Source organism: Jaculus jaculus, chromosome 2 (assembly GCF_020740685.1).
Source record: "Jaculus jaculus isolate mJacJac1 chromosome 2, mJacJac1.mat.Y.cur, whole genome shotgun sequence".
Classification (NCBI taxonomy): domain Eukaryota; kingdom Metazoa; phylum Chordata; class Mammalia; order Rodentia; family Dipodidae; genus Jaculus; species Jaculus jaculus.
Window position 1 is genome coordinate 74,923,708 of NC_059103.1, and position 26,629 is coordinate 74,950,336.

The 26,629-nt window shown below is 39.6% G+C and overlaps 1 protein-coding gene across 1 annotated transcript in view; it reads right to left on the minus strand.

Annotated features, from left to right (window-relative positions):
- LOC101616763 (E3 ISG15--protein ligase HERC5) overlaps positions 1-26,629 on the minus strand; it is a 53,853-nt gene that overhangs the window by 15,620 nt on the left and 11,604 nt on the right. The window contains exons 6-16 of the mRNA XM_045143515.1: positions 26,264-26,394; positions 23,853-23,998; positions 22,500-22,576; positions 21,593-21,696; positions 19,053-19,112; positions 17,092-17,185; positions 15,546-15,735; positions 7,345-7,499; positions 4,712-4,825; positions 3,476-3,586; positions 559-729 (exon numbers count right to left, since the gene is read on the minus strand). Coding sequence (XP_044999450.1) covers positions 559-729; positions 3,476-3,586; positions 4,712-4,825; positions 7,345-7,499; positions 15,546-15,735; positions 17,092-17,185; positions 19,053-19,112; positions 21,593-21,696; positions 22,500-22,576; positions 23,853-23,998; positions 26,264-26,394 — 1,353 coding nt within the window. The remainder of the gene's footprint in view (positions 1-558; positions 730-3,475; positions 3,587-4,711; positions 4,826-7,344; positions 7,500-15,545; positions 15,736-17,091; positions 17,186-19,052; positions 19,113-21,592; positions 21,697-22,499; positions 22,577-23,852; positions 23,999-26,263; positions 26,395-26,629) is intronic.

Genomic DNA, 26,629 nt, shown 5'->3' on the forward strand with positions numbered 1-26,629 from the left:
TACAAAGAACTGGTGACGGTTCTTGACACAGAAAGGCATCCCAGTCTACTAGAAAGATTATATAGTATACTTAAGCCATTTCTTCTCTAAATGTTCAGCACAAAAATATAACATTTTTATCCCCCTAAAAACTCAGTAAGTAAAGAACAAATTTCTTCTTTCACAAAGCAATTGAGTACTTCTATCAGCAGAAATAAATCTTAACTCTCTGTGCCAATCCTCTCACTGACACCCTTACTACAGTAACTAGCCAGGCTGGGAGAGGCCTTGGGAAAGATGAGGCCATACAGGGCTACTACTGGATTAGCCACCTACTTGGGGGTGGGTTGTGTGTTTGTGAGAGAGAACCACTATACTCATTGCTTTAGCCTACCTATACTCAGTAAGTACCACAGCTACCACCTGAAAGTCAAATGTGGCTAGATAATTAGAGAAAGTCCCAAACAGACCACCTTTGTTTATGGCAATCAGAAATCATTTCCTTGTTTTAAGGTTCTTTGTTCCCTCCTTTTGTTTTCCTTTTCCCCACTGGGACATTAAATGAGAATGATACTTTACCCATAACTCCCTCCTCAAGTCTTCATTTTCAACTTGACTTAGCTGATTCAAAACATCCTCAATCAAATATTTCCTTCTGACTCTGAGATTAAAGGTGGGTGCCAAGGCAAAGTCAACCTCTTCTTGTTGCAAAATTCCTGCCAAGCTCATGGAAACTCTAATTCTTCTCTCCTATGAAAACAAAAAATTTTCATCTTATTTTCCATTTGCTTTTCTTCAAATAAGAACTTATAAAGTGGAATAAGCCAGTTATGTTCATAAGAGCACTTTCTATTTATGAGAATAGCCTTACATACATACTCCTGGAAGTAAATGATATATTCAGTATTCACTCTCAGCCAAGAAAAGAAACATGCCACCTATGGAATGAACTTGGATGAGCAGTAAAGTGACCAATTAGAGGTTTTATTGGACCAGTTTATGTCAGAAACACAGTTATTAATATTTAAGTTGCCAACAGTAATTATCACCAAAGCTAGGAGATTTACTGGTATCAAATGAGGCAGAGCATTTCAGCATAATATTTTTATTCAGAAGAGTTCAGATGTTTAGAAAAGGGGGCTGCTAGAAAAAGACAGGCCCTTTATCTAGGAAGTTAATGTAAGGACAAGAAAGAGAATGGGGAAAAAGGCAGAGAGAAGGGACGGAGGGAGGAAGGAGAGAGAGAAATTAATGTTTGATCTAAAATGAAATGCAATTTAGTCATTGAAATCTATAGTTATTAGTAGAACAGACGAAAAGTACTTGTTCTATAAAGATTATCATTGGAAACTTATGTAAAATCAAGGGAGAATAAGTTCTAAAATTCTTTTATCTATTTTCCTTGGTTAAATATTTCATTAATGGAAATACTCAAATTCTTTATTTTTTAATTTATTTATTAGAGAAAGAAGCAGAAAGAAAGAATGGGCACACCAGGACATTCTAGCTACTACAAGCCAATTCCTGATGCATGTGCCACCTTGTGCATGCATGCATCTGGCTTATGTGGGTACTGGGGAATCAAATCTGGGTATTTTGGCTTTGCCAGCAAGTGCTTTAACTGCTAAGCCATCTCTTCAGCCCTCAAATTCTTATTTTAGTTTCTTTTCTTTTTTTATTGGTTGTTTGAGGTAGGGTCTTGCTCTAGTCCAGGCTGACCTGGAGTTTACTATGTAGTCTCAGGTTGGCCTCAAACTCATAGCAATCTCCTACCTCTGCCTCCCAAGTGCTGGGATTAAAGGTGTGTGCCACAATGCCTGGCCAAATTCTTATTTTAATAAGTGCATCATGTGAAATTATCTACCTTAAGGACATATATTTGTATATTATATATATGTCTATATATGTAAGAACAAATGAGATAGTAACCACTAATACTTGTGAATATTTAATTAAAAATATATTTTTTGTTTTTCGAGGTAGGGTTTCACTGTAGTCCAGGCTGATCTGGAATTCACTATATAGTCTCAGGGTGGCCTTGAACTCATGGTGATCCTCCTACCTCTGCCTCCTGAATGCTGGGATTAAAGAAGTGTGCCACCCTTCTGCGTGAGAAAGAAAATACTTAGTAGCAGAGCCAGTAAGTTAAAAAGGAGACATAAAGGGAAGAGAAAGGAAGGGAGGAGGGTACTTAATAGGTTGATATTGTATATATGTAAGTACAATGATTGAGATGGGGAGGTAATTTGATGGAGAATGGAATTTCAAAGGGGAAAGTGTCAGGGGGGAGGGAGGGAATTACCATGGATATTTTTTTTTTATAATCATGGAAAATGTTAATAAAAATTTAAAAATTAAAAAAAGAAGTGTGCCACCATGCCCATCTATATATATGATAACCCAGGTTCTCTTTAGGTGGATATAAATATTTGGTTTTTAGAGGTAGGGTCTCGCTCTGGCCCAGGCTGACCTGAAACTAACTACGTAGTCTCAGGCTGGCCTCGAACTCATGGCAGTCCTCCTACCTCTGTCTCCCGAGTGCTGGGATCAAAGGTGTATGCCACCACATTATTTGCAAGCAGATAGACATAGGGAGGACGGGTGCACCAGGACTTCCAGCTGCTACAAATGAACTCCAGACACATGTGCCATTTTGTGCATCTGGCTTTATGTGAGTACTGGGGCATGTAACTCAGCTTGTTATGTTTTACAGGCAAGCACCTTAACTGCTGAGCCATCTCTGTAGCCTGTGAATATTTACTTTATGGCAGGCTCTATTTTAAGTGGATTCTTATAAGGATTAACAAACTTAATCCTTATAAGAATACAATGAGGTATGGATTCTCTATCTACTCCTATAGTTTACCCCTGACTGCTAGGCCTTTCTTCCTTTCTTCCCCTGCTCTTTCCTTATGCGTGTGCTTTACTTTCTATTTTTTTTTGGGGGGGGGTATTTTAAGGCAGGGTTTTACTTTGAAGCCTAGGTTGGCCCCAATCTCAGCTTCTAGAGTACTAGTATTAAAGTTATGAGTCAACACGCACAGCCATCGTTTTTCCTTTTTTTCAGTAGAGTCTCATGTACTAATGTATGTCTGGCTTGCATTCAATTCACTGTGTAACCAAGGATGGTTTTGAATTCCTGGTCTTCCTGCCTTCACCTATCAAGTGCTATGATTACAGTTGTATCCTACCACACTCAGCTAACATTTTAAATTATCTATTAAGCCCTAAACCACTTCGAACACATATTGACAAGTAAGCTGGTGAAAGGACATTTAGAAGGGGTGACTTACAAAACTATTCTGGCACCATCTAAGTACCAGACATTTACAGGGATACTAATTTCAGGCAAGTTTTGTCTGGACTTCTGCAAAGGATTTTAAGATTCTTGAATGCAACAGTTGCTAGGTGGCTTCCTTGCCACCCCCAAATATTGCATGTTCAAGGCTTTTATTATGTGATATATTAATGAAAACAACTGATTAGGCATACATACCTGTATTTTTAGAAGCGAGTCTGCATATAGTAGTTTAATCTTTGACAGACTATTAAAAACAAATGGAAAATGACTGAATATGACACAGTGCTGTACATCTGCTGAGGTGTTCTAAAAAGGAAATGATGAAAATTATAGTTCACTGAAGGACAGAGACATTTTATATGTACCTCATGACCTTAAAGCCATTTCCATTTAAGGTTTCAATATTCCTTGTCAAAGCAATCCAAATTGCTGATCAACAGTACCACTAGTAAAAAATGTGCTTAACACTTACCAACAAGAAGATATACAAACATATTTAATTTCATATTTAATTATAAAGTTTAGACACTTTTTTTCTAGAGTCTGTTCTGTTGTAAATGTTTTTGAAAAGTAAATTAATTCAGATGCACTTAGTGAGAATGATGAATGCAGAAACACTATCTAGCTTTCGATGTGCTTTGCCAGGAAAGGAAAAGCACTTCAGGTCAGCTGTTGTTCTTGTAGAAGCTCCCTAACTGTATTTAAAGAAAATAATAAAAAAAGGAACGTCTTCATCAGGATCCTCCCCTGGCTGCAACACAGCCTCTTAGCACCTGGTGAGGCATGGGCCCTCCCATAACCTCTTCAGTTGCCATCTATGTTGCCTCCATACATACAATAAGACCTTTTACCTGTTCTTTTCTCTTTTTTGAAGCAGGGTCTTCCTCTGGTCCAGGCTGACCTGGGGTTTACTCTGTAGCACAGGCTGGCCTGAACTCAGTATTCCTCCTACCTCAGCCTCCTGTGCTTGGATTAAAGGCATATGCCACCACACCTGGCCTGCTTTTTGTGCATTTTTCTAAATTCTCATGGATCTGCTTTCCTAGTCCATCTAAATTTTCTTCCAGGTACCAGTTACTTGTCTGCAAAACTGCACTTATTTGAGGCTTACTTTTTCCCTAACACCTGATATATCAATCATGCAATTTTGCTGAGTACTAGGATTTTTAGAAATTCATGGTATAAAGTTAAAGCAAAAATGCCCACTTTAGCTTGGTGTGGTAGCGCATGCTTTTAAAATCCCAACACTCAGGAGGCCAAGTCTGGAGAATTGCTGTGAGTTCAAGGCCAGCCTGAGACTCATAGTGAATTCCAGATAAGCCTGGGCTATAGAGTGAGACTTATCCTCAACAAAACAAAGCAAACAAACAAAAATGCCCGTTTTAACCCAATGATTATCAATTTCTCCCTTTAAAAACATGTTATACTTACCAAGTCTGCTTTATAACAGGATCGTCTGTATGCTTCTCCATAAAAATTGAGCCAGACTGGGAGTATATCTATTTTGAAAATATCTTCAGGCAGCTGATATTTAATCTGGTTTGCCTTAAATAAAATATTATTCATGAGCTTTTATATTTTAAGATACTTTTTTTTTGTTTTTGTTTTTGAGGTAGGGTCTCACTCTAGTTCAGGCTGACCTGGAATTCACTATCTAGTCTCAGGGTGGCCTTGAACTCATGTGATCCTACCTCTGTCTTCCGAGTGCTGGGATTAAAGGTGTGCATCACCATGCCCAGCTTATTTTAAAATAACTTTACCTGATGGTTAATTATATGTAGCCAAAATAAAATTCTTTTCAACTGTCAAATCTCCAATAATAGTAGACAATAATGAAACTGATCACTTTTAAAGTCCAAAGGCAAAAAATAGTATAATATGAAATTCAATTATGCTAGGTCCAATTCTTCATGTGTTAGTTTTTAGACTTTAAAAATATACCACTTCGGGTTGGAGAGATTCCTTAGCAGTTAAGCCGCTTGCCTGCAAAGGCAGAGGACTCAGATTCAATTCCCCAAGACCCATGTAAGCCAGATGCACAAGGGGGTGCAAGCATCTGGAGTTTGTTTGCAGTGTCTGGAGGCCCTGTCATGCCCCTTTTTTTTCTCTCTCTCAACTATAATTATGGAAGTTGCCAATAATAACAAAAAAAAAAAATTAGCTGGGCATGGTGGAGCACACCTTTAATCCCAGTACTCGGGAGGCAGAGGCAGGAGGATCACCATGAGTTCGAAGCTATCCTGAGACTACATAGTGAATTCCAGGTCAGCCTGGACTAGAGTGAGACCCTACCTCAAAAACTAAATAATAATAATAATATTATTATTATTATTACTTATTAGTTATTTTCAAGTAGAGGGAAGGAGGCAGGCAGAGAGGGAGGGAGGGAAGGAGAGAATGAAAGAATGAATATGGGTGCTCTAGGGCCTCTGGCCACTGCAAATGAACTCTAGATGCACTTTGTGCACCTGGCTTAACATGGGACTAGCGAATTGAACCTGGGCTGTCAGACCTACCACCAAGTACACATAACCTCTGAGCCATCTCTCCAGCCCTTATACTGACTCTCACTTAGCTCTAGCACTCTAGTATACTACTTGAAGCACGTTCACATGATGCTGCTTCACCTCTGTGACACAACAAGCTCCTACCATCTGAGTTTCAAACCAGGAATCTAGGTGTCTCCAGTAGCCTGGTAGAAGCAAATTCTCCTTGAGGAAACACAATCCCAAATAAATTCAAAAGATAAAAATTCTAGGGCTGTAGAGATGGCTCAGCAGTTAAAGGGGCTTGCTTGCAAAACCTGATGGCCGGGGTTCAATTTTCTAGTACTCATGTAAAGCCAGATACAGAAAGTGGCAGAGGCACCTGGACTTCGACTGCAGTGACAAGAGGTTCTGGCATGCCCATTCATATTCTCTCTCTCATAAAAAAAATGTTTAAAAAATGAAGTTCTGTCAGGTGTAATGGCAGTGCCTTTAATCCCAGCACTTGGGAGGCAGAGGTAGGAGGATTGCCAAGAGTTTGAGGACACTCTGAGACTACATAGTGAATTCCAGGTCAGCCTGAGCTAGAGTGAGAGCCTACCTCGAAAAAAAAAAGTTCCAAAAAATTGGGAGCTCTCATTCACACATGCAAATCACAAAGGAAAGTTTTTACCAGATAAGAGAAATGACAGAAACTGACCTGTAAAGTCTTCATATACTAGAGTCATAAGGCATATCTATTTAAATAAAGACAAAGCTTGAAAAGGAGGGAAGGGAAAGGAAAAGGAAGAAATTATAAATAATATGAAGAAAATAAATTCAAAGAACAAATCAAAAAGTCTGGTTATGAACAATATTAATACTTGAAATAAAAAAGTAAAATGGAGGGCTGGAGAATGGCTCAGCAGTTAAGGTACTTGCCAGCGAAGCCTAACAACCTAGGTTCGATTCCCTAGTACTCACACAAAGCCAGATGCATAAAGTGGTACATGCATCTGGAGGTCATTTGCAGCAGCCATTCTCTCTCTGCAAACATATAAAAATATGTTGGTGCTAGACAGATGGCTTAGTAGTTAAGGCACTTGCCTACAAAGGCAAAGGAACCAGGTTCAATTTTCCAGTACCCACATAAAGCCAGATGCACATGAAAGCACATGCCTCTGGAGTTTGCAGTGGCCAGACTCCCTGGTCTCTCTCTATATATGCCTCTCTCAAATAAATAAAAAATATTTTTTTAAAGGACTGGGGAGATTGCTCAGTGGCTAAAGGTGCTTGCTTGCAATGCTTGACATCCTGAGTTCAATTCCCCAGTACCCATGTATAGCCAGAAGCACAGAGTAGCAACACGCCACTGGAGTTGGTTTGTAATGTCAGGAGGAACTGGCATGCCATGCTTTCTCTTTCTCACTTCCGTCCCTTTCAAATAAATAAATAAATAAATAAAATATTAAAAAAAAAAAAACAACCTAGAAATGTGAACTTCATGTATTTATTGAGGGTTCTTAAGATTCAAGCTAGCTGAATAAAAGAACTTCAACAGCTAAATATCTACATGGAAATTTCCAAACAAACCCTTACCTTATGTAGTTTTTTCAATATTTCTAGAAGAGCTTTAAGATGACAGTTATTCTCATCACTTTCCACCCAATAGTGCATTTGTGAGTCAATGGCACTTTTAAACATCTGAATGAGGTTGCGGAAAGAAGATTCTTGCAGAGTTGTCCAATACTCCTCTGAACAATACAAAGAAGGTAAAGGTAACTGCCACCATTTAATTCCTCTTAGAGTCTTAAAAGATAAATATATATAATTGTACAAAAAACACATTTGATATAGCTGGGCATGGTGGTGCATGCCTTTAATCCCAGCACTTGGGAGGCAGAAGTAGGAGGATTGCCGTGAGTTCAAGGCTACCCTTAGACTCCATATTGAATTCCAGGTCAGTCTGGGCCAGAGTGAGACCCTACCTCGAAAACCCAGAAAACAACCCCCCCCCAAAAAAAACCACCACATTTGAGGAATACTTCAGTAAGTAAATACAACTTTAATTAATATACAAACATTTCAACCATACTAGAAATTAACTTCCTGGGAAACTTCATCTAATTAATTTGTGGAAATACTTTGCTCAGATGAAATAGTTGTATGTATTGATATTTATTTATTTATTTGTATTGATATTTAAATTAAGAATTGATTGGAGCTGGCTGTGCTAGCACATGCTTTAATTCCAGCACTCAGGAAGCAGAGGTAGGAGGATCACCTTTGAGACTACACAGTGAACTGCAGTTCAGCCTGTGTTAGAGTGAAACCCTACCCAAAAAAAAAAAAAAAAAAAAAAAAAAAAACGGTTTGTGATTGAACTAGTTTTCTGTGCTCCAGCCCAAGATTTTAAGTGAATTTTATGGAATTATATTTTCTGTGATATGATGTCATAGTAATATAAGATGCTCTGTTCTTAGATAAATGTTGAAATACTGAATAAAATTTCATGTCTTAATTCTATACATAAAAGGCCTAAAATATTCCAACAAAAGGGTTAGAAATAGGGCTTAGTGGTTAAGGCGTTTGCCTGTGAAGCCTAAGGACTCAGGTTCAATTCCCCAGTACCCATGAAAGCCAGGTGCAAATGGGGATACATGCATACATGCATCTGGAGTTTGTTTGCAGTAGCCCTGGCATGCCCATTCTCTTTCTCTCTCTCTTTCATCTGTTTTTCTTTCAAAATAAATAAATATTTTTTTTTAAAAAGGGCTGGAAAGATGGGTTAGGACCCAGGTTCAATTCCCCAATACTCATTTGTAAAGCCAGAGGCACTGGGTAGCACATGCTCTGGAGTTGGTCTGCAGTAGCCAGGGGTCCTGGCATGTCCATTCTCTTTCTGTGTGTAGTGGTTTGATTCAGGTGTCCCCCACAAACTTAGGTGTTCTGGATGCTAGGTTCCCAGCTGATGGATCTTTGGGAATTATTGCCTGCTGGAGGGAGTGCATTGTTGGGGGTGAGCTTAGGGGAGATTATAGCCAGTTTCCCCTTGCCAGTGTTTGGCACACCCTCCTGTTGCTGTGTCCCACCTTATGTTGGCCAGTGGGTGATGTCCACCCTCTGCTCATGCCATTGTTTCCCCTGCCATTGTGGAGCTTCCCCTCGAGCCTGTAAGCCAGAATAAATCTCTTTTTCCCAGAAGCTGCTCTTGGTTGAGTGATTTCTACCAGCAATGTGAACCAGACTGCAACAGTAAAGTGGTACTGAGGAGTGGGATTGCTGCTAGATACCTGACTGTGAGGCTTTGGCCTTTTAGAGCTGATTTTCAAGAGGAATGTGGGAATTTGAAACCTTGGCCTAAGAGATGCCTTGCAGTGCTGTAAGTACAGCATAATGGACTCTTCTGATCTGAGCTGCAAGACCTGAATGTAGTAAGAACTATGGACTGTGAGGTTTGGCTTATGAGGATGAGAAAAAGCTTTGCTTGGACTGGGCTAGCAGTTTGTGTGAGAAGCTTGCTCTTATGCCCATGTCCCGAGAAGTTGTGCAGGGTTGCTTTGCATAGAAATGAATAGGTGTGAGCAGAGGGATATGGCACAGAAAGAAAAATCTTTGGGTAAAGTGTTGCCCATTCAGCTGCAACTGAGAGATTACAACCTTTGAGACTGGGCTAGCTGACCTGGGCTGGGGCAACAGGAAGAATGTCGATTCTTTTGAAGGGGCCTGAGTGCTCAAGGAGTGTCCTGTTCTTCAAAGTCTGCTTTATTCCCCACTGGATTAACAAATTGGCACCCTACTTGGTATTGTGGAGTATAAGAAATGCAGGAAAGAGAGGGTTCATTGAGCTTGTAACACGGTCTTGTGTTTTGAAAATGGCCATGGGTAGTATGAAGCAGGTTTTGTTGGTTGCCTGCATGGAGACCCCATGGGGCCATGAGGATGAACCATGGCTTGCAGTGGAGACCCACTGGAGATGCCAGGACCACAAGATGGCTGCCAAGGAGAGCTGCTGCCCTGATGAAGTTTTCAGGACTGTGAGTAGCCTAGCTGGAGGGGCGGAATTGGAATGCCAGAGACTTGTTGCTGGTTAGAATTACTGGACTTGGAGATTTGTCACTGGCTAGAGTTACTGGACTTGAAACTACAGAGTTTGGTGTTTGCTCTGGTTGTTTTAAATTTTATATTGGTTGAATGTTTCTTTGCTATGCCTGATGCCATCTTTTGCAGTGTGAATATTTATTTTGTGCCATTATGGTTTTTTAAGGTTATTTTTTGGTATTATGGCTCAGTTAAAAGATCTTGGACTATGGGATGTATGAATATCATTGGAAAATTAGATGAATGCATTGCATTTTACATCATGTATGGTTATCAGTTTATGGGGGTCAGGGTAGAATGTGGTGGTTTGATTCAGTTGTTCCCCATAAACTTAGGTGTTCTGAATGTTAGGTTCTCAGCTGATGGGTATTTGGGAAATTAATGCTTCCTGGAGGGAGTGTATTGTTGGGGGCGGGTGTATGGGTGTTATAGCCAGTTTCCCCATGCCAGTGTTTGGCACATTCTCCTATGGCTATTGTCCACCTTATGTTGGCCAGGGGGTGATGTTCACCCTCTGGTCATGCCATCGTTGAGATTCCCCTAGAGCCTGTAAGCCAAAATAAATCTCTTTTTCCCAGAAGCTGCTCTTGGTTGGGTGATTTCTACCAGCAATGTGAACTGGACTGCAACACTGTCTCTTCCTCTATCTCTTTCAAATAAATAAATCAATAAATTAAACAATATATATAAAAGATTCCACCCAAAACTCCTAGAAGTGACAAATACTTTCCATAAAGTAGAACTATATAAAATTAACTCACAAAAATCAGTTGTTTTCTTATGTTATCAATGACAACACAATAATCAGTTTTCTTATGTATCAATGACAAACATGGAAAAAGAAATCAGGGATGCTGTTCCATTTACAATAGCCACACACAAAAAAATTGAGTTATTATAGAATAACACTAATCAAGGAAGTGAAAGACCTATATAATGAAAACATAAAAACACTGAATAAAGAATTGGAGCAAAGGCTGGAGACATGGCTTAATGGTTAAGGTACATGCCTGCACAATGCAAGTATCCAGGTTCAATTCACCAGAACTCACATAAGCCAGATGCACATGATGGCACATATATCTGGAGTTTGTTTGCAGTGGCTAGAGGCCCTGGCATACCCATTCTCTGTCTCTAATAAATAAATAAAAATAAAATATTAAAAAGTAAAGAATTGAGAAGATGGAATGATCTCTAATGCTCATGAATTGGAACAATTAATATAATTAAAATGGCCATCTTGGGCTGAAGAGATGGCTTACTGGTTAAGGTGTTTGCCTGCAAAGCCAAAGAACCCTGGTTTGATTCTTCAGAACCCACATAAGCCTGATGCACAAGGGGGTGCACTCATGTGGAGTTTATTTTCAGTGGCTGGAGGTCCTGGCACTCCTATTCTCTCTCTCTCTGCTTTCTCTCAAATAAATAAAAATATATGTAAAAAATGGTCATCCTACTTAAAGCAATACACAGATTCCATGCAGTTCCAATCAAAATCCCAGCAACATTCTTCAGAGTTTAAAAAAAAAAGTCTCAAAATTCATATGGAAGGACAAAAGGACTCATATAGCTAAAATGTCCTCAGCACAGGACTACTTCCAGTGGATTCACCATATTTGATTTCAATATATACTGTAAAGCCACATCAATAAAAAAAATAGCATGGTATTTTTAAATTATTTTTAAAACATACATATATCAATGGAATAGAAGATCTAGGTCTAAGTTCTAGTAACTACAGCTATCTGATGTCTGACAAAGAGGCTGAAAGTGCTCACTGGAGAAAAGACAGCATCTTCAACAAATGATGCTATTGAAACTGGATAGTCATATGCAGAAGAATGAATTTGATTCTTCCCTCAACCCTGCACAAAACTAACTCTAAATGGATCAAGGACCTTAATATATGACCCAAAACTTTAAAACAATTAGAAGAAAAAAACTAAGGAGAACACTCTAAGATATACATGTAGGGAAAGACATTCTGAATAAGACTCCAGTAGCCCAGGGAATCAGATGAACTCTCAACCATTGGGACCTCATGAAACTAACAGGTTATTATTATACAGATAAGAAAACCATCAACACAGTCAAGTAGACAGCCTATACAGTGGGAGAAAATCTTCATCAGCTATATATCCAACAGAAGCTTAATATCTAGAACTTAAAAAGAATTAAAAAACCTAAAAATAAAAATATCAAGTAATGCACTAAAAAATCTGAACAGAGTTCTCTAAAGAAGAAATACAAAGGGCTAAAAACACCTAGACTTAGGCTGGAGAGAAGGCTTAGTGGCTAAGGTGCTTGCCTGTGAAGCCTAAGGACCCATGTTCTACTCTCCAGATCCCACATAAGCCAGAGGCACAAAGGTGAGACAAGCACAAAGTTGCACATGCCCACTAGGTGGTGCAAGCTTCTGGAATTAGATTTCAGTGACTGAGGACCTGGCAAGGCCAATTCTCTCTCTCTCAAATTAAACACACACACACACCTAGAGTTGTTTAACATCTTTAGCCACTGGGGAAATTCAAATTAAAACAACTTTGAGATTCCATCTCACTCCAATCAGAATGACAATCATCAAAAACTCAAACGACAGCAAATGCTGGTGGGGAAATAGGAACCCTCATCTACTGCTGGTGGAAGTACAAACTTGCACAGTCACAATGGAAATCGGTATGGCGACTCCTCAAAAAGCTGAAAATACATGTACTATTAGATTCAGCCATACCACTTTTGAATATATATTCCCTAAAGATTCTACTGTTTATTACAGAGACACTTGTATTATGTTTTTTTGCTGCTCTATTCACCATAGCCAGGAACTGGAATGAACAGATGAATGGTTAATGAAGACGTGGTACATATACACAATATAATTCTACTTAATGGTAAGGAAAAGTGAAATTCCTGATATTTTTAATCAATCCTAATGATGTTCAAACATCCCCATAATCCGAGGTCTTTTAACTGACCCGTAATACCAAAAAATCCCCCCAAACCTCATAATGGCACAGAATAAATGTTCACATTGCAAAAGATGGCACTGGGCATAGCAAAGAAACATTCAACCAAGATTTAAAACAACCAGGGCAAACATCAAACACTGTATCTCAAAGTCCAACAACTCTAGCCAGTGACAGGTCTCCTAGTCTAATAATTCTAACCAGGAACTCTAATAATTCTAACCAGGAAGAAGTCTCTGTAGTTCCTATTCCGCCCCTCCAGCCAGGTTATTCACATAGTCCTGGAAAACTTCATCCAGGGCCAGCTGCTTTCCTTAGCAGCCATCTTGTCTTACTGGCATCTCCACTGGGTGTCCACTGCAATGCATGGTTCATCCTTATGGCTCCTTCAGGTCTCCCTGCAGGCATCCAGCAAATCTGCTTCTCACTGCTCATGGCCATTTCCAAAACAAGACCACATTGTAAATTCAATGACCCTCTCTTTCCTGCATTTCTTATACTCCATAACACTAGGTAGGGTACCAGTTTGTTACTCCAAGGGGAATAAAGCAGACTTTGAAGAAAAGGATACTCCTTCAGTTTCAGGCCCCTCCCAAAGAGTCTACTTTTTTTCTGTTGTTCCAATGCAGGTCAGCTGGCCCAATCTCAATGGTTGTAATCTCTTATACAATTGCAGCTAAATAGGCAGCAGTTTTAGCCTGAAGATTTCTTTCTGTGCCACATCCCTCAGCTTACACCAGTCCATTTCTATGCAATGCAACCCTGCACAAATTCTCAGGACACAGGCATAACAAGTCTCTCACATAAACTGCTTCTATCCCTGTCCAAGCAAAGCTTTTTCTCATCCTCATAAGCCAAATCTCAGTCTACAGTTCTTAGAGCATTCAGGTCTTTCAACTCTGACCAGAATAGTCCATCAAACTGTACTTACAGCACTGCAAGGCATCTCTTAGGCCAAGGTTTCAAATCCTTCCACATTCCTCTTGGAAATCAGCTCTAAAAGGCCAATGCCACATAGTCAGGTGTCTAGTAGCAAATGACCCCACTCCTGGTACCAACTTTACTGTTGCAGTCAGGTTACATTGCTGGCAGAAATCACCCGACCAAGAGCAGCTTGTGGGAAAAAAAGGTTTATTTTGGCTTACAGATTTGAGGGGAAGCTCCACAATGGCAAGGAAAAACAACAGCATGAGTAAAGGGTGGACATCATCCCCTGGCCAACATAAGGTGGACCATAGCAACAGGAGAGTATGACAAACCCTGGCAAGGGGAAACTGGCTATAATACCCATAAGCCTACCCCCAACAATGCACTGCCTCAAAGAGGTATTAATTCCCAAATCTCTATCAGTTGGGAACCTAGCATTTAGAACACCTAAGTTTGTGGGGAACACCTGAATCAAACCACCACAGGGTCAGGTAATGAAATTCATAATCAATTTTAAAAAGGGTGGAGTGGCTGGGCTGGAGGCTCATGTCTTTAATCCCAGCCCTAGGGAGACAGAGGTAGGAGGATCACTGTGTATTTGAGCTCATACTGATACTACAGAGTGAGTTCCAGGTTAGCCTTGGCTAGAGTGAGACCCAAAGTTAAAAAAATAGTAGAGGGACTAACTGGAGGGAGGACAGGGGTAGAGGAAGCAATAGGGTGGGTAAGGAAAAAGACAGAGGAAGGTGAGGTAGCTATGATCAAAGTATATTTTGTGGGTTGGGGAGATGGCTTAGTGGTTTAGTTGCTTGTCTGTCAAGCCAAAGGACCCAGGTTTGATTTCTCAGGACCCACATAAGCCAGATACACAAAGTGGTGCATATGTCTAGAGTTTGTCTGCAGAAGCTACAGGACCCTGTGTGCCCTCTCTCTCTCAAATAAATAAAAATAAAAATAATATTTAAAAAGTGTTCAAAAATACAATTTGCATATGCATGTGCATGCTTTTAATCCCAGTACTCGGGAAGCCGAGGTAGGAGTACTGACTGTGAGTTCAATGCCAGCCTGAGACTACATAGTGAATTCTAGAGTAGTCGGGCTAGAAGTGAGACCCTACCTGGAAGAAGATAGACTATCTGGAAAGAAGTGACTCAGTGGAGGGAGCATACAAGATGGGAGGAGTGTGGGAGGGACTATGATCATGGTACATTATATATATGTATGGATGTTTGTCACTAAAAAGTTCAAAAAAAGTAATTTCACATTTCTATCTTACACTCAAATGGCTAAGTAAAAACAACATGCAATCTTTTTTTGAAGCAGGGTCTCACTCTAACCCATGCTGACCTGGAACTCATGCTATAGTCCCAGGCTGGCATTGAACTCAGGGTGATCCTCCTGAGTGCTAGGATTAAAGGTGTGCATCACCATGCCCAGTGACATTCAATCTTTACATGAAGATAGCCAGCACGATGACCACATGCCAATTGTTGACTCTCAAGGAGAGGATACCTGGTTAATTACCATACACTGCTTTTTAAACTTTTGTCTGTGAGATATTTCATAATAAAAACTTGGGACAAAGAACCTCATGTGCAAGCCCTTTGTGCACTATCCTCAGGTGCTCTATAAAGTTACTAGTGTATTTTGTGACAAGAGTTAATGTAGTGCTTTTGGACAGACTAAGAATATGAACTATAACACATAAATGCATTTATAATCATTGAGATTTTGGAATAACTTTCCTAGGCATATCTTTCTACTGAGAAGACAGGTAAATTATTTTCAGCTGTAAACCATTAACGTTACCTAGAACTTTTGAAGACTGGTCACTCATTTTAGAAATAATCTTTGCAAACGGGACTACCAGGCTCTCCCAGTTGTTACAGTCATGCATCACTGGACATTCTGGAAGAAGTAAGAAAACTTCTAGTGCTTCTTTGTGTGGAGAATGAAATGGCAGGCTTTGGAGCAGATTATCCTTGAGAGAGGTGGTTATCTGTGGTAAGGAAGGACGGGGAAAAGGTATTCAAAACTCAGCTGGAACAGTGTCAAGTTTACTGTAATAATGAAATAAGGTATCCTACACTGTCTCTTTAAATAAAATATCTTGTTAATTTACTAAAAAGAGATATAGTACCTCAAAATTCATTAAACTAAGATATTAGAACAATCACATAGATTTCTGGAAACCCATGTTGACCATCCACTTTAGTTAACTTCTAAAGTTACATCTGTGTGGCAAGCATTCTCCCCATTCAATTCACTGGCAAGGGCCACCCTGTCCCTTCACAGATGTGCAACTGGCCTCTATCTTTGGTGACCTTTCCATAGTTATATTCAGCAATAATAACTCAGAATCTTTTTTAAAAATTTTTTATTAGCATTTCCATGATTATAAAAAAATATCCCATGTTAATTCCCCCCCCCCCCCCGAATCTTATTGAATGAATGTCACAATAGGAAGATTTTTAACTGATCAAACAAAGTTAGTTGATAAAACAGTCTGGGAGACAGTTCCTGGATTAATGTTAGAGGTTCCACTAAGTGTTCAAGTCCAAAGGCACATTTCACCTCAGACCCATAACTATCCTGTATTTATTCCATAGTTAACAAAAAAACACATTTTTGGGGGCTGGAGAGATGGCTTAGCAGTTAAGGCGCATGCCTGAGAAGCCTAAGAACCCAGGCTCAATTCTCCAGGTCCCACATAAGCCAGATGCACATGGTGGCACATGCATCTGGAGTTCGTTTGCAGTGGCTAGAGGCCCTGGGATGCCCATTATCACTGTCTTTCTCCCTCTGTCTCTAACAAACAAATAAAAATAAAATCTAAAAAAATACATTTTTCATACCCTCAAGAGTAAAATATTAGAGAGGAGTGAGTGAACTGGTTATGACAAATGAACTGGTTATGACAAAAGAGGAACAGGCGAGAAGGACAATGGGGGATGGGAAGAAGATAGACAGGGACAGAGCCAAGATAGGTAGGGAGGGGTAAGGAACAAGCAGAAGAGAAGAGAAAGGAATAAAAAAGGAACCAAAGGGGAGGAAGAGATGAGAGAAATATGCAGTGTCATCCCTAGGCAAACCATTACAAAAGAATAAAGAAATGTTAAAAAGAAAGCCATGTTTGAAAGATTCCTTCTAGAATGTACACATATACTATTTGTAACCCACATGACAGTTATGTTGTGCCAAATGGGTAAACTTCTGATTGCTATTGCAGTTTAGTATGGGGACAGACTACAGTCTTACAGAATCTCCTAAAAGAAACTATTTCTTCTAAAACTTTTGAGTTCTAAGAAAAATTCTATTACATTTTCCTCCTAAAATAACATTCTGAAAATACTACCATGTTAGTAATCCACTCCTTTTTGTGTAATTCGTTAAAGATGTTTCTGGCTTTACTTAAGTCTGAAAGAACAGATGTGGTTTCTCCAGCCAGTCTGTAAACAAAAACAAAGAAATGGATAAATGCAGAAGCCTTTAAAACAAAGTACATTATCAAATCATCTACCTAGATGCAAAGTTTATTCTAGAGTCTGTGCTATGCCCTATAGTTACCTTCTCTCAACTCTACACTATCGTAACAGCTAAATTCAGAAACTAGGTACAGTGGCTCATTTCTGTAATTCCAGCACTTAGGAGGGTGAGGCAACGTAAGCTTTATAGGGAATTTAAGGTCAGCCTAGACTACATGTTGAGACCTTGTCTCAGAAACACACACACACACCATTTAGCTTAATACAAACACAAATGAATAGAACATGAGTTCTAAAATATCAAACATCAAAGCTATATAACTGCATAAACATTATCAGCCAGGTATGGTGGCACACACCTTTAATCCCAGCACTCAGCAGGCTAAGCTAAGGAAGACTGCTGTCAGTTCAAGGCCAGCTGGGGCTACAGAGTGAGTTCCATGTCAGGAGACCCTGCTTCAAAATAACAAATACAGGGCTGGAGAGATAGCTCAGTTATTAAGGACACTAGCTTGCAGAGCCTGGTTGGGTTCAATTTCTCAGTTCACACATAAAGCCAGATGCACAAAGGGATGCATGTGTCTGGAGTGCATTTACAGCAAGAGGTGGTCCTGGCATAGCCATTTTCCTTTTCTCTCTCAAATAGTATTTCTTTTTCCTGTGGTTTTTTGAGATAGGTTTTACTCTAGCCCAGGCTGACCTGGAATTCACTATGTAGTCTCAGGATTGCCTTGACCTCTCAGCAATCCTACCTCTGCCTCCCAAGCATTGGGATTAAAGGCGTATGCCACCATGCCTGGTCGACTGGTAAGTTTTTTTCCCCCTAGGTAAGGTCTCACTCTGGCCCAGGCTGACCTGGAATTCATTATGTAGTCTCAGAGTGGCCTTGAGCTCATGGCGATCCTCCTACCTCTGTTAAGTGCTGGGATTAAAAACATTCACCACCACATCTGGCTCTGGTAAGTATTTTTATTAAAGATATATTTTTTTTCATTTTTGCTTGGATCTGGGTTTTTAAAAAATGTTTTATTTATTTTTTACCTGTAAAGATAGTGAGGCAAATGGAATGGACACATCAGGGCCTCTAATTGCTCCAAATCAACTCCAGATCCACATGCCACCATGTGCATCTGGCTTTACACAGGTACTGGGGAAAAGAACCCAGGTCTTTAGGCTTTGCAGGCAAGCACCTTAACCGCTAAGCCCCTCCAGGTGCCAAAAGTAATTTAAAAATGCTTTATTTATCTTCATGCAGAGAGGGGGGGGGGAGAAGGGGAGGGAGGGAGAGAGAATAGGCCCACCAGACCTCCAGCCACTGGAAACAAACTCCAGATGCATGTGTCACCTTGTGCATCTGGCTCCATATGGGTACTGGGGAATCAAACCTGGATCATTGGGTTTTCCAGGCAAGCACCTTAACTGCTGAGCCATTTCTCCAGCCCCAGCCAAAAGTAATTTTTATTTATTTATTTATTGTTTATTATTTATTTATTTATTTATTTGAGAGAGAGTGAGAAAGAGAGAGAAGGGAGGCAGACAGAGTGAGAGAAAGAATGGGCGCGCCAGGGCTTCTAGCCACTGCAAACAAACTCCAGACGCATGTACCCCCTTGTGCATCTGGCTAACGTGGGTCCTGCAGAATTGAGCCTCGAACCAGGGTTCTTAGGCTCCACAGGCAAGCGCTTAACCATTAAGCCATCTCTCCAGCCCCAAAAGTAATTTTTAAAAAGAAAGAAATGTATATCTAACTTCTTGCCCTACAACCATTTTCTTATTTGTGTTTTGGTATGTCTTCATGGTAAATGTAATAGAATTTTATTATATGTGTTACCTTTCTTTTAAGAAACTTCCAGTGAGACATGCCGGGGATGAAAATATCTCTCGGATTTCCCTACATTAGGAATAAGAAAATGGTTAGATCAAATTATACAAGATAATTTCTTGTAGACTTAGACATGATAAAATGTAACTGCATTACAAGCTTGTCTATTTTCTTTTTGTTTGGATATTATCTTGGCATCTAAAAGTCTGAAGGTTTTACTAAACTTAAAATACAGTGGGAAATAGAAAGACAGACTCAGAGAAGCACCAGGGAGAGAGCCAAAGTCCTGACTCAGAATCAAATTTCTTGGACAAACACTTCCATCTCATCCAAGTTCACAAGAGCTATTTATTTCTGTTCCACTGATCTGGGAGCAAAATTATAATTTTTCCCCCATTTTAATTTATTTATGAGTCTCAGTGTGTGTGTGTTGGGCACACAAGTGCTAAAGCATGTACCATTTTGCATCCAGCTTTACATGGGTGCTGGGAAATAGGACAACAGGCTTTGTAAGCAAAAGCCTTTAACTGTTAAGCTCTCTCTCCGACATCCAGAAATTTCTTACTCCCTTTCCTCCCTCCCTCCTTTCCTTTTTGTTCTTTTATTTATTTATTTTTGTTTTGGTGTGGTGCGGAGGCTAGAATTTAGGGCCTCAAATACACCAGGTAAGTGCTCTACCCCTGAGCTTCATCTCCAGCCCTAATGACCAGAAATTAAATGAGAAAGAGGATGCTTAATTTCATCTGAGAAATAAATGCAGAAATCCTTGGTTTAACAAGGTGGCTCAAGCCTGAGGAAGCTGAGGCAGGTGACTACCATGAATTCAAGGCACATCTGGTATATACAGTGAGTTCAAGATAGCCTGGGCTAGAGTGAGACCCTATTTCAAAATTAACAACAAAATGCTCTTTTTATCACTTGTGCTCTGCTAAGTATGATGCAAATATTCTGAACAATTATTTTCCAGAATTAGGAAGCCATATCTAAAAATATCCCTAAGGACAAGATGCTTACAAGAACGAGCACAGGGCCAGAGAGATGGCTCAGTAGTTAAGGTACTTGTCTGTAAAGCCAAGAGACCCAGGTTTGATCCCCAGTGCCCAAATAAACCAGATGCACAAGGTGGCACATGCATCTGGGGTTTGCAGTGGCTAAAGGCCCTGGCGGAGTCGTCATTCTCTCTTGCTTTCTCTGCCTCTTTCTCTTTCTCAAATAAATAAACAAAAATAAAATAAAATAAAATAAAATAAAATAAAATAAAATAAAATAAAATAAAATAAAATAAAATAAAATAAAAGAATGAGTATAATCTTACAATCTTAAACTGGGCATGATGGCACATGTTTTTAATCCAGCACTTGGGAGGCAGAGTTAAGAGGACTGCTGTGAGTTCAAGGCCAGCCTGGGCTGAAGTGAGATCCTGCCTCAAAACAAACAAACAAAACAAACACACACACTTAAAAAAAGAGCACAATCTTAGAAATGGCAGGAGTTCTGTGGGATGCCCTAATTGTTTAGTTGTGAATTTCAACTGCACAAACCTGTGGTTCCAGGGTCAGGTGTGGTTGTGAAATGTGGTAGAACATATTTCTGGATCAAATTTACAATGTATACAAACATATTTAAGGCTCAAGGAAATTTTTTTAGCAGCAGCTGGGCAGCACATGCCTTAATTCCAATACTTAGGAGGCAGAGGTAGGATTGCTTGAGTTTGTGGCTATCCTGAGACAACATAGTGAATTCCAGGTCAGTCTGGGATAGAGTGAGACCCTACCTTAAAAAAAAGGTGGGGGGAAGCTATTGTCAGAGAGCATACTGTTCTAGTTATGATGGTAATTTCATGTGTCAACTTGGTTAAGCCATGATAAGCTACATATTCAGCCAAAAATTATTTTGTTTCTGTTAAGGCGTTTTTAGATGAGATTAACAATAAAACAAGCAGACCTTTAATAAACTACACTTAAAGGTATGTGCCACCACTCCCAGCCTAAGTAATGTTTGAATACATTGTAAATTTGGTCAGGAAATACATTCTATAATGTGACTGGGACTCATTTAATCAGTTAAGGGCCTTAAACAAAACAGAATAAACTACTCAAGGGGGAAAAAAAAGGCCTTCTGATTTACACTGCAACATAAGTTCTTCCTGGGCTCCCAGAATGTTGGCCCACTCTGCAGATCTAAGACTTGCCAGCCCCATAATTACATTAACCAGTTCTTTAAGATATTCTCTCTTAACAGGTAGACAGATATAAATATACATTCTATTAATTCAGGCTTTCCTGAAAAATCCCAACCCATACACCACAGGACCAAAGTTTCCCATCTCTGTAGAACAAGTTTAGGAAGGAGAGAGAAAAAGAGAAGGGGGGGGGGGAGAGAGAGAGGGGGGGGGGGGTGGGAGGGAGGGAGGGAGAGGGAGAGAGAGGGAGAGAGAGAGAGAGAGGGAGAGGAGAGAGAGGGAGAGAGAGAGAGAGGGGGAGAGAGAGATAGAAATAGAGATAGAGATAGATAGATCATGGTCAGACACATACATGAGGTACAGGTACCTTTTTGTATTTTGCCACTGTTTAGTTGCAACATCAGCAATCCATCTTTGTACAGTTCTTTCACTCAATATAAGAATTTTCCTCCTAAGATTAACATAAGAATTCTGAAAACAGAAAAAAAAATCAAATACAATAATTAATGATACATCAGATGGTACTTTTTTTTTTTTTTTTTTAAATTTCAAGGCATCGTCTCACTCTAACCCATGCTGACCTGGAACTCACCCTGTAGCTCTAGGATGGCCTCAAACTATGGAAATCCTTTTATCTCAGCCTCCCAAGTGCTGGGACTAAAGGCATGTGCCACCACATGATGTGTGCTCAGAGACATCAGAAAAAGGTACTCTTGTTTTAGGCAAATTCTAAGAACAGAATACTTAATTTTTGTTGTTGTTGAGATGGGGTCACTATTGCACAGGCTGATTTTAAGCTCCTGGTTTCAAGCTATTCTCCCACTTCAGCCTCCCAAGTGCTAAGACTCTAGGCATGGACCTCTTTATCTGGCTGGGAGTTACTTGATTTCCCTTGGTGAAGCAGGGCAAGTAAATTATAGATTGGTGATTTATCTGTAAGTCTAAGAACACTGGGTCTTTTGAGATACTTGGCTAGCCATCTCATTTTCAGAACCTGTCAACTGTAATCTCACTACAACAATGACCAATGCTGCTGACAAGAAGCCTTTTAAAAAGTAGGCAGAGCCTAAGCAATCTGTAAGATTCAAGGTCCACCACAAATTAATCTTTGTAGGGAAAAATGAATACAATTGAGACAATCACAGAATCAACAACATCTAGTTATTCCACAAAAGTCAGCTCAATAATGGTGATGATTTTCACGTTCTCTAAACTTGCATTCTCCTCTTTTGGCTAAGACTCTGAGTTATAGAACATCTTCGATCTATGTTTACCCCTTTTTGTATCCAGAGTAAAATGCTTTGATTTCCTCCAGCAACCATTATCAGCTCCTTTCTTGGGCTATCACTTTCTAAAAAGAAATACACACAAAGTAAGATTATGTAAAGGCATTTGGCACAAATCTACATGTTCAATTTAAATAACTTTATATTCCCACAAAATATAGTCATTTTTTAAAAAGTTGAGAAACCAAAACCAAACCAAAACCCTCAGGATTTAACCAGTGACTGTTGGTTGTAAAGAACATGAATAAATACTCAAGTCATGTAACATTATAAGGAATCATGAGATACTAAGTGAATTGCTTAAGGAACCAATTCTATTCCTTCCCCAGGATAAATGGGAGAAATCCAATTCCTAGCTGTTAGAAGAAAAAAAGAAAGAAAGAAAGAAAGAAAAGCCTCAAAGGCCTTTTATGCAGAGCATGACAGAGCTCAGGCTCTGGGTTACTCCAGCCAAACCTTGTCTTGGCTTTGAGGAAGTAGCTAGCCCTTTGTTCTCCAAGTCCCTTATCTTCAGTAAATGGGGATGACAGACTACAGCTCCCAGATGATAAAAAGCCTAGTAAAGCAGATGACACAGGTAAATGCCCAGTTGAAGTGCAATGTCTGGGGTGTGTCAGCTGATCAGCTAAGGTCAATCAAACTAGAAAGAAAACCATTCTCCCTGGAGCTAATAAACTTCTTAAAAACTGAAATCCAGCAGGGCATGGTGGTGCATGCCTTTAATCCTGCAGCACTCAGGAGGCAGAGGTAGGAGGATCATCATGAGTTCAAGGCTACCTTGAGACTACACAGTTAGTTCCAGGTCAGCCTGGGCCAGAGTGTGACCCTACCTCAAAAAAATAAAACAAAACAAAACAACAACAACAAAAAAAGAAAACTGAACCAGCTGCATATGCCTCTAAATCCAGCCTTATATTTGGTCATCACTCAAGTTTATATTAATCTAATCTTAAGGGAAAAGAGAAAAATAAATTTTGACTTGAACTATTGGATTTCTTAAGTTATTTACACATAAAACAAGAAACTAACAGTCAAACAAACTTCCTCTATATTTACATCTCTTTCCTTACAGAAAAATCAATTTCTCTAACTAGTTATTATGCCAAATTCCATATTTTTTTGTTTATTTATTTATTTGGGGGGGGGGGAGAGAGAATGGGTGCACCAGGGCCTCCAGCCACTGCAAATGAACTCCAGACGCCTGTGCCCCCTTGTGCATCTGGCTTGCATGAGTCCTGTGGAATCGAGCCTTGAACTGGGGTCCTTAGGCTTCACAGGCAAGTGTTTAACTGCTAAACCATCTCTCCAGCCCCCCAAATCCCATATTCTTATAGAATTTACCAAAAATGAGTTCTTCATTTGATGACAATTTCATGGGAAGTGGTATCAGCTGATTATGTTTTCCACAATTTCCTAATTGTCCTTGTTTTCCAAAACCAAAAGAAAAGACCTTTCCCAAATCAGAAACATAGGCAAGTGTATGCCACCTATTAAATAAAAGCACATATTGTCAATGGTTAATTGTCCTCATATTTAGCGATTCGCTAAGCTGACACATTAGGTTACCCATCAAGAGTGACACTTTCAATGAATAAAAACCACCTGGAAACCAAGCTTCCCAAGACCATGATGCTACCCAATGGCAAACTGCATTACCTTTTGTGGGAGTAAGTATCTTCTCTAGCCTGTTCATTTTCAACCCTAGGCTTCGGAGTCTCTTCATACCTTATTCTAGAAGACTAAATTAGTTGACCACTGAGCTCCAACTCTATTTCCCAAACACCTTTATTTCATCACACTCATTTGCTCACTGGTCTGTTCGACCAATTATGTGTACTCTTTGATATGCTGAGAGGAGTTTGGTTTTGTCCTCAGTTTGTGAGAGGTAACCTCTAAACTCTTAGCAGTTCCCAAGTGATATATCAGTGTCTTTGGTACTAGGAGTAGGTCCTTGGGGGCACACTTTGTAGGGAGCTTATTGAGGGCTCCTCTGGCTTACAAAATAAGATATACCTACAAGGAGGAAGATTCAATCAATCATGCCTAAGCAATGAATCCCCAGTAAAAAATACGGTAGGGAGCTGTGCGTGGTGGCTCACACCTTTAATTCCAGGACTCGGGAGGCAGAGGCAGGAGGATCGCCATGAGTTCGAGGCCACCCTGAGACTACATAGCGAATTACAGGTCAGCCTGGGCTGTAGTGAGACCCTACCTTAAAAAAAAAATCTGGTAGGGTATGGTAGTTTACATTTGTAATCTCAACACTTGGGAGGCAGAAGCAAGAGTACTGGCACAAGTTGGAGGCCAGCCTGGTCTACAGATTCAAGACACACATACACACCTTTGAAAACCAGGTGTGATAGTGCACACCTCCAATTCTAACACGTGGGTGGTGGAGGTAGTCCAATGTCACCCTTGGGACAATGCTTCAAATGTATTGTCAAGTATCAGGATGGAAGATTTTAAGAGTTTAAGAAGAGACACCTGAAACTCAGCATCTGGACTCTTTGACAAGATACTAATTAGTATTCTTGTAATAAATGTGACTGAATTTATCAGCTATAGTAATTTGTATCTTTTCAGTGATTATTTCTGTGTTAGTAGGAATATAACCCTGGTTTACATCAAGGAATCTTTCACTTGGTTCCTTCTTTGGAAATATATGGTACTGAAAGTTAGCCTAGCATATAAATATTATCCTGCTATATAATTTATCTAATCTTACTCCTAGATCATAGCATTATATTTCTGTAGACTAAAAGTATGTATTTTTTTTTTTTTTAGTATAACTTCAGTAAGTTCACAAGTGAAACCAACATTCAGAGAGCCTGAAAGCCTGAATTTGCTTATGTTTAGTGAGAGGGGAAAAAAAAAACCAAAAACAGCCCAAAAGAGTAAGTGTATCTAGGTGAAAATATTTACTCAACCACATCTCACATCCCCCTGGCAAGAAGTAAACGATGAATCTGATGGCTAAATAAAATAACTGAAGGAGTTTGAGCAAGATTTTTGGTCTCTGAAAACTAAACAAGCCAGGCATGATGGCACATGCCTTTAATCTAGCACTCAGGAACTGGGGTTAGGAGGTGATTTGGGGGCCACTTTGGGGCTAGAGTGAGACCTTGCCTAAAACAAAACAAAACAGCTTTTAAATCATAATTTTCAAAATATTTAATTCAAACTACTACTGACTTTTTCTTTCTTATATTCACTGTGACCAGACCAGGCCACTACAAAAGTTAATTATTTCCTAGTTTAATTTAGTACCCACTAATAAGTATAATCTCAAGATTTAGCTAACTAAAAAACAAGTCAGCCTGGTGTGGTGGCACATGCCTTTAATTTCAGCACTTGGGAGGCAGAGGTAGGAGGATAGTCATGAATTGGAGGCCACCCTGAGACTACACAGTGAATTCTAGGTCAGCCTGGGCTAGAGTGACACCTTAACTCAAGGCCCTTCCTGCAAAAAAAAAGAGTCAGCCTCAAAGACTGAAGGTAGTCTTTTTTGCTCAAAGATGAAAATGTAACAGTGGTCTTGCATGTACTTTGCTTATAAGGCTTTTGGTTCAATTGCCAACACCACAATAAAAGTATACTAAGAGATTTACTATCACTATTTAATCATGTAAATTAAGCATCTTTACTCATTTGAAAATGTTTAATATTTTATCTAAAAGAAATGGATGGAAACTTTACTAAATTACCTATTGCAATCATTTTTATAATTTTTTCTGACGCTTTATATAACTTACCTTCCACATGCTATCTGAGTCACTCTATTTCCAATGAGCTTGGTCACCAAACAAGGTTTTAGCTCATTCTGTTTTGAATTGTGACCAAGCTGTCCATATTTTCCAGCACCAAAAGTAAACAGCAGCCCATCCTAAGGAAAGGAACTTCTTATCAGATGCCACAGAAATGCAATGCAGGGACTGGAGATATGGCTTAGTGGTTAAGGTGTTTGCCTGCTAAGCCAAAGGAACCAGGTTCAATTCCCCAGGACCCATGTAAGCCAGATGCACAAGGTGGCGCATGTGTCTGGAGTTTGTTTGTGGTGGCTGAAGGCCCTTGTGCACCCATTCTCTCTCTCTCTCAAGTAAATAAAATAAAATTAAATT